Source organism: Gadus macrocephalus, chromosome 21, assembly GCF_031168955.1.
Source record: "Gadus macrocephalus chromosome 21, ASM3116895v1".
Taxonomy (NCBI): domain Eukaryota; kingdom Metazoa; phylum Chordata; class Actinopteri; order Gadiformes; family Gadidae; genus Gadus; species Gadus macrocephalus.
The window spans coordinates 2,087,224-2,095,492 of NC_082402.1; the positions used below are offsets into that span (position 1 = coordinate 2,087,224).

At 50.4% G+C, this 8,269-nt stretch overlaps 1 protein-coding gene across 1 annotated transcript; it reads left to right on the forward strand.

Annotated features, from left to right (window-relative positions):
• Positions 1-10: 10 nt before the first annotated feature.
• On the forward strand, positions 11-7,912 carry mep1a.1 (meprin A, alpha (PABA peptide hydrolase), tandem duplicate 1). The gene is made up of 14 exons (XM_060041633.1): positions 11-302; positions 403-427; positions 1,179-1,223; positions 1,383-1,423; positions 1,508-1,583; positions 2,328-2,445; positions 2,872-3,047; positions 3,131-3,352; positions 3,896-4,042; positions 4,675-4,890; positions 5,491-5,955; positions 6,663-6,836; positions 7,353-7,408; positions 7,553-7,912. The coding sequence occupies exons 1-13, from the start codon at positions 243-245 to the stop codon at positions 7,403-7,405; spliced, it is 1,818 nt and encodes a 605-aa protein (XP_059897616.1). The 5' UTR covers positions 11-242; the 3' UTR covers positions 7,406-7,408; positions 7,553-7,912.
• Positions 7,913-8,269: the final 357 nt, after the last annotated feature.

Below are 8,269 nucleotides of genomic sequence, written 5' to 3' on the forward strand. Positions count from 1 at the left end.
CTGAAAGCTTTAAACTCAGTCACTTTATTTGCTGCATATTGTTATTGGTGAAGGTCTAACGTTATTGTTTAATGAGCATCAGACTTTACCTGAACCATAAATACAGAATTCAGCTATCAGTAATCTGGTTCAAGGATCCGACTTTACGGCAGGTATAAACCGTTTTCAGGTATAAAGGTCTCAGCTGGTAGACATCCTCGTTTAAAGCTCAGTCTACCTGTAATGAGGACCACTCGTGTCTGATGGCCATGATGAAGCTGCTGCTGCTGATCGGACTGGCGTCCCTAACCGCCGCGCACTCTGTGAGTTATCGTTCAACATGCATTATGTAACAAGTTAAATATATTCTAACATTGTATGTGCAATACATGGTATTAAGGACTAATCCGATTTTTTTTCCAGATACCTCGTTTTCAAGATGTACATGGTATGCAAATGATTTTTTCGTGTGTGTGCGCGTGTGCGTGTGTTTGTGTGTGTGTATGTATGTGTGTATATATATATATATATATATATATATATATATTAGAGCTGTCAGTTAAACGCGTTATTAACGGCGTTAACGCAAACCAATTTTAACGGCGTTAAAAAATTTATCGCACGATTAACGTAAATATTTTATTTACAAAAAAAAAAAAAAAAAAAAATTTCTTTGGCTCAAAACAAAGAAGCAGTAGCCTGACTGCTATGTTCAAATGACATTTGTTCAAAGCAGTCGTTTAATAGCACTATAGGCTCTTTTTTTGTATCGTCCTGTTTTGATCAGTATATGCCAATGTTGTTATCAATAAAAAATCATTTGCACAAGACAAGCCGATGCACTTCACCATGTTGATAAGAGAATTAAAATGAGAAGAATTATGGGACAAAAAAATCAAGGGATATTTAGCATAGAAAAATAATTTGCGATTAATCGTGAGTTAACTATGACATTAATGCGATTAATCACGATTAAATATTTTAATCGCTTGACAGCTCTAATATATATATATATATTGAGTGCATAATAAGTTATTTGTAGCTATACTGTGTCAGGTTGTATGTAGTATCTGAATGTATCATAATGTATTGCATTATGATGTAATCCGATTAGTGAGTGCATGTAAGTAGTACTCTGGTAGCATTGGTGCTGCAGTTGGAGCACAAAGTGTGTAATGACAGTGTACCGATGCTTCCAGAGGTCTATCCGAACGGAGAGGATGTGAATCCCCTGATGAATCTGGGTGAGTAGAACTACTAATGCGTACTAGGCTTCAAGTACTTCTGCTGCTGCTACTACTACTACTACTGTTTGTCACTATGAGACTTAGACTGTTCATCCTCCAAGTTACGCTGTATTTCTGAATGAAGATGTGATGCATATTTCACGTGTCGTACTACAGGTTCAAAGGACAACTTGGTAGAGGGGGACATCCTGCTACCGGTCAGTAAGGCTCTGTTTGATTATTAAACCATAACCCTGCTCACGTGAATGTGTAACGCGTCAACGTCTGGTCGGTTGCTGCAGGAAGGCCGAAACGCGCTGGTGGATACACGCTACAGATGGAAGTTTCCTATCCCCTACATCCTTGGAGACGACCTCGGTGCGTCCTGACCTCTAACTCTTACCCTTAACCCTTAACCTTTAACGCCTGACCCTTAAAGGCACCCAGTGCAACTTTATGTAAACATTCAATGAAAAATAAACATTCAATTTCTAGTCTTTTTTACACATAGTAAGTTTCAATAACTCCATACCATTACATATCGATATTCAAGGAGCAAAGATGAGACGTCGTTGTGTGGTGAGAACTGATAGAAAATCGTAAACAACAACAATCGCCGGTGGGGAGAAGCCATTTTTCCATTGACTGGAAGCCTGCTTTATTTATTGTAGGTTACAAAAAATAAAGAAAATGGCGGCATTGTTGTTGTTATCGATTTTGTATCAGTTCTCACCACACAACGACGTCTCATCTTTGCTGCTTAAATGTCGGTATGTAATGGTATGGAGTTATTGAAACTTACTACGTGTAAAAAAGACTAGAAATTGAATGTTTATTTTTAAGCCTCGAAAGTTGCACTGGGTGCCTTTAACCTCTAATTTGTAATCCGAAATTCATCCCTAATCCTGCTTTTTTACCCATAACCCTACCTCTAACCCTTAACCCTAACCTCTAAGACTTGACCCTTAAACTCTAACCCTTAACCCCTAAGACTTGACCCTTAAACTCTAACCCTTAACCCTACCTCCAACCCATTATCTTTAACCCCTAACCCTTAGCCTCCCTAGAGGTTAGCGTCTAGCGCTGCATGTCTCCCACGCTAACCGTTCTCCTGCCCCTCAGACCTGAACGCGAAGGGCTGCGTCCACCAGGCCTTCGAGATGTACCGCCTCAAGTCCTGCGTGGACTTCAAGCCCTACGAGGGAGAGAAGACCTTCATCAAGTTTGAGAAGAGAGGCGGGCAAGTCTACCTCCCTTCTACCTTACGTACTGTGTGTATGTGAAACCATTATAGAGACCCGAACCAAAGGGTCAGTACTAGAGAACCAGCGTGAAGGCCAGTACTACAGCCTAAATACCAGAAACCAGCCTGGGGACCAGGGACCAGTGAACTAGACCTAGGCTCAGTGCCCAGACCACGATCCGAGGGGAACTGGTCCCTCAGGTGGGTGACGTCACTGGGAGAAGCCCACGGCTCAGCACCTCAGATCCTTATGCGTAGACTACTCTCGGGTGTTGTGGGAGTGAACGTGACTCCATATTGAGCGGCCCTGTGGAGTGACATGTGTGTGCGCTGCCGACGGGGACGCCGACGGTGGTGTTCTCAGCAGAGCCCTGGGGTGACTCCGACGCCTCAACCCCTTCTGCTGGCGGGCTCTCCTTCCAGGTGCTTCTCCAGCGTGGGGGACCAGCAGAACGGGCAGATCCTGTCCCTGGGCGACGGCTGCGACCACAAGGCCGTGATCGAGCACGAGCTGCTGCACGCGCTGGGCTTCTACCACGAGCAGTCCCGGACGGACCGCGACGACTACGTGGACATCTGGCTGGACCAGGTCATCCCAGGTGGGTGTCCTCTGGAGACCGGCTCCCCTGAGTGAGCCTCAGTCCTCCGATCGCCCTTAACGGACCAACCTTCTCCCACACAGGAATGGAGCACAACTTCAACAAGTACAACGACGACTTCATCACGGACCAGAACACGGCGTACGACTACGAGTCCATCATGCACTACCGCCCCTTCTCCTTCAACAAGAACGACTCGGCCCCCACCGTCACCACCAAGATCCCCGCCTTCTTCAACATCATCGGCCAGTACCTGGACTTCAGCCGCCTGGACGTGCTCCGGCTCAACCGCATGTACAACTGCTGTGAGTGGAAGACCTAGAGGCCAGAGGTCTGTGAGCTCTAGAGGCTACAGACTAGAGGACTGTGAGCTCTAGAGGCTACAGACTAGAGGTCTGTGAGCTCTGGACACTAGAGGACTGTGAGCTCTAGAGGCTACAGACTAGAGGTCTGTGAGCTCTAGAGGCTACAGACTAGAGGTCTGTGAGCTCTGGACACTAGAGGACTGTGAGCTCTAGAGGCTACAGACTAGAGGTCTGTGAGCTCTAGAGGCTACAGACTAGAGGTCTTTGAGCTCTGGACATTAGAGGACTGTGAGCTCTAGAGGCTACAGACTAGAGGACTGTGAGCTCTGGACACTAGAGGACTGTGAGCTCTAGAGGCTACAGACTAGAGGTCTGTGAGCTCTAGAGACGAGAGGTCTGTGAGCTCTAGAGGCTACAGACTAGAGTTCTTTGAGCTCTAGAGACGAGAGTTCGGTGAAGCTCTTTATACTTTACTAGTCTATTCCTCACAAGCATGAGCTGATTCCATTTCCCTCGACCAATGAGCTGCTGTCCCGCCCCCAGCCGGCCCCCTCACCCTATTGGACCAGTGTGCCTTCGAGACGGACAGCGTGTGCGGGATGATCCAGAGCCCCTCGGACGACGCGGACTGGGTCCACACCGCCAGCCGGCCGGGGGCGGAGGACCACACCCTGATGGGCCGCTGCAGAGGTGCACCACCCGACGGGTCTCCTGCTGCTACGTCACCACTAAACCACACCTCCAAACTACTACGCCACTAAACTACACCTTACTGCTACGTCACCAATAAACTGCACATCCCAACTACAACACCACTACACGACACCACTAAACTACACCTAACTGCTACGTCACCACTAAACTACACATCCCAACTACAACACCACTAAACTACACCTAACTGTTACGTCACCACTAAACTACACCTAACTGCTACGTCACCACTAAACTACACCTAACTGCTACGTCACCACTAAACTACACCTAACTGCTACGTCACCACTAAGCTACACCTAACTGCTACGTCACCACTAAACTACACCTAACTGCTACGTCACCACTAAACTACACCTAACTGCTACGTCACCACTAAACTGCACATCCCAACTACCACAACACTAAACTACACCTCCCCACCACTAAACTACACCACTAAACTACACCTCCCCACCACTAAACTACACCTCCGTCTACTAACCACCTAACTACACCCTAAATACTACTACACCACTGAACTAAACCATCAGGTGATGTGTGATGTCATCGTGATGTCATCGTGACGTCATTGTGACGTCGTGATGACGTCGTCTCGCTGTCTCCAGACGCCGGTCACTTCATGTACTTCGACACGTCGTCGGGCCCCCCCCAGACCTCCGCCCTGCTGGAGTCCCGGACCCTCTACCCCCGCAGGACGGGCCAGTGCCTGCAGTTCTTCTACAAGATGACCGGAGACCCCCAGGACCGCCTGGTGGTCTGGCTCAGGGAGGACGACGGCACCGGCACCATCCGCAAGATGAGGAAGGTCCACACCTTCCACGGTGAGACCCTGGGAGAGGCCTAGGGGGGCCTGGTGCTTCACAGGCCTGGACTCTGTACTGGGGAGGGACTCAGCACTTGGAGGGACTCTGTTCTGGGTCCTGGGGCGGACTCTGTACTGGGTCCTGGGGCGGGACTCTGTACTGGGTCCTAGGGCGGGACTCTGTACTGGGTCCTAGGGCGGGACTCTGTACTGGGTCCTGGGCGGACTCTGTACTGGGTCCTAGGGCGGGACTCTGTACTGGGTCCTGGGCGGACTCTGTACTGGGTCCTAGTCTGATGAGACCTTTCTGATGAACACATTTGAAGGGTTTGAGAGGGTCTCAAGGGTTAGGGTCTAGGCAGCTAGGACAGGGTCTAGGAGGCTAGGACAGGGTCTAGGAGACTAGGGCAGAGTTTAGGGTCTAGGCAGCTAGGTCAGGGTTTAGGGTCTAGGCAGCTAGGACAGGGTCTAGGGTCCAGGAGGCTAAGGCAGAGTCTAGGGCCTAGGAGGCTAGGAAAGGGTTTAGGGTCTAGGAGGCTAGGACAGGGTCTAGGGCCTAGGCAGCTAGAGGTCCTTGTTGTGATCAGACGTTCACAGACTCCCTTCCTGTTTCCTCCAGCCGACTCCGACCACTCCTGGAAGATCGCTCACGTTTCCGTGGCGTCGACGGTGAAGTTCCGCTACTCGCTCCAGGCGGTGCGGGGCGGGGCCACGGCCGCGGCGGGCGGCGTGTTCCTGGACGACGTGGCGCTGACGGAGACGGCCTGCCCCGCCGCCGTCTGGCGGATCCAGAACTTCTCCCGCATCATGGAGGGGCGGGACGCCACCATCCCCATCAACAGCCCGCCCTTCTACAGCCCCGAGGGGTACGCCTTCGGCGTGCAAGTCGTACCGCGCTCCACTTACAGTGACTACAGCGGCGACTACACCGGGCTGTACTTCCACCTGGTCAGCGGCGACAACGACGTGGTGATGGACTGGCCGGCCGTCAACCGGCAGGCCCGACTGGTGGTGATGGACCAGGACCCCGACGTCACCCAGAGGATGTCCACCGCACGCAGCCTCACCACCGACATGAAGACCAGTGAGTCCCCACTGCAGGGTCTACAGGATGTGTGTGTATCGACTCTGGAGTAGTGAGGACCAGTGAGTCCCCACTGCAGGGTCTACAGGATGTGTGTGTATCGACTCTGGAGTAGTGAGGACCAGTGAGTCTCCACTGGCAGGGTGTACAGGATGTGTGTGTATCGACTCTGTAGCAGTGAGGACCAGTGAGTCCCCACTAAGCAAGATCTACAGGATGTGTGTGAGTCTGTTACTGTGTTACTCTGCATCATTACTTATGATGTCTTTCATGTGTCAGTAATTCTAAGGACTCCATGAACTCTAGATAATACCTCAGAGTGGGAGGCTTATAGTAGATGCCTTTCTGCAATACTCCGGGGATATTGGCGGTTAAATCAGAGGTCTTCCAAACCGCTAACCTGGTGGTTTGGAAGACCTCTGATTTGGCCTTGAGGTGGCGCTTGCTAGCCGTCAGCTATGGCGCTTGCTAGCCCCTAGCTTCGGCTCTTGCTAGCCGCTAGCTACGGCGCTTGCTAGCCGCTAGCTTCGGCTCTTGCTAGCCGCTAGCTTCGGCTCTTGCTAGCCGCTAGCTACGGAGCTTGCTAGCCGTCAGCTATGGCTCTTGCTATCCCCTAGCTTCGGCTCTTGCTAGCCGCTAGCTACGGCGCTTGCTAGCCGCTAGCTGCGGCTTGAAGACCCCCTTACGTCTGCGTTCTTCCCTCCCAGTGGCCGACGGGAGGCTGATGTGGGACGAACCGTCCAAGGTGGGCACGCTGGACCCGGCGTGCGGATGCTACCGCGGGCCGTCCTGGGGGTGGAGCAACTTTGTGAAGCACTTCGACCTGCGCCGCCGTAGCTACCTGAAGAACGACGACCTCATCATCCTCTTGGACTTTGAGGGTGAGACGCCCACGCTGTGAGACGGGTGGTTTGGGGTCTGACGGGATAGGACAGACAGGAGGCAGACAGACGGGTAGGACACTGATGGGAAGAGAGACAGGTCAGAGAGACAGACAAGTTCAAACAGGTAGTAGACAGGCCGGTAGCAGACAGGCTGGTAGCAGACAGACAGGTAGCAGACAGACAGGTAGCAGACAGGCCGGTAGAAGACAGGCCGGTAGAAGACAGGCCTGTAGCAGACAGACAGGTAGCAGACAGGCCGGTAGCAGACAGGCCGGTAGAAGACAGGCCGGTAGAAGACAGGCCGGTAGAAGACAGGCCTGTAGCAGACAGACAGGTAGCAGACAGGCCGCTAGCAGACAGACAGGTAGCAAAAAGGCTGGTAGCAGATAGACAGGTAGCAGACAGGCCGGTAGCAGACAGACAGGTAGCAGAGAGGCCGGTAGCTGACAGACAGGTAGCGAAGGTTTTGGGTTCCTGTGTTGAAAAGAGATTTGATGATCTCTGTTTCTGCAGACATAACGTCCCTGGTGAATACAGAGGTCCCCATCCAACCCATGGCGGTGTAGGAGGTAAAACACACACACACACACACACACACACACACACACACACACACACACACACACACACACACACACACACACACACACACACACACACACACACACACACACACACTTATCATGTCATTTTGTTGTGTTTTTTTTCACCAGATCCCAGAATTGTTTCTGTGGCAGCGAAACCAGACGTGTTGCTCTTTGACACACAAATAATGTAAATCTATAGACCAATAATTTTTTTAAATACATCTACAAAGGCAAATCATGTGCATACATGTGGAGTGTTTCAGTGGGATCCGGGCCTAGAAACATGATGGCTCTGGGTCTAGAAACAGGATGGCTCTGGGTCCAGAAACATGATGTGGAGCTGAGTCAAGATGGATCTGGACTCCTGAATCTGAACCTAAAATGTCTTGTTTTTCTTCTCCTGGTGGAGAATGAGGAGAGTTGATGTGTTACTACAGAGTTATGTGTTCTCTCCACTGATTAAACCTCAATAAAGGGTTAATGATTCTTCTGTTGCCCTGCAGTCCTTCTACAGAACATCTCAGGGCCAAGGGAATCAGATTATTCCTACCACCCCCTTCAGACACAACAGCCAATCGTATTGCTCCAAATGGGCAGGAATCAAAACGTTAAAATAAGACCATAAATAAAAGATGCTAAGAGAAGAAATACACCAGAGCAGATATGCATATGAATAAAAGCTGTGGCAAACGTTTGAATCCCTGATTTTAAAGGGGACCTATATTCGACTTGTATGGCCTATAAACGTTGTTATAATGATTGATAGTCATGTTTAACCATACTAAAGTGTCAAATAATGACGTACATGCATTTCGACGCATTCCCTGCGGACAGTCTGGGGTG

Coding starts and splice junctions, on each gene's coding strand:
- mep1a.1 (XM_060041633.1), top strand. CDS start 243: ATGGCCATGATGAAGCTGCTGCTGCTGATCGGACTGGCGTCCCTAACC. Junction 303..402: donor CCCTAACCGCCGCGCACTCT/GTGAGTTATCGT, acceptor TTTTTTTTCCAG/ATACCTCGTTTTCAAGATGT. Junction 6,837..7,352: donor CATCCTCTTGGACTTTGAGG/GTGAGACGCCCA, acceptor CTGTTTCTGCAG/ACATAACGTCCCTGGTGAAT.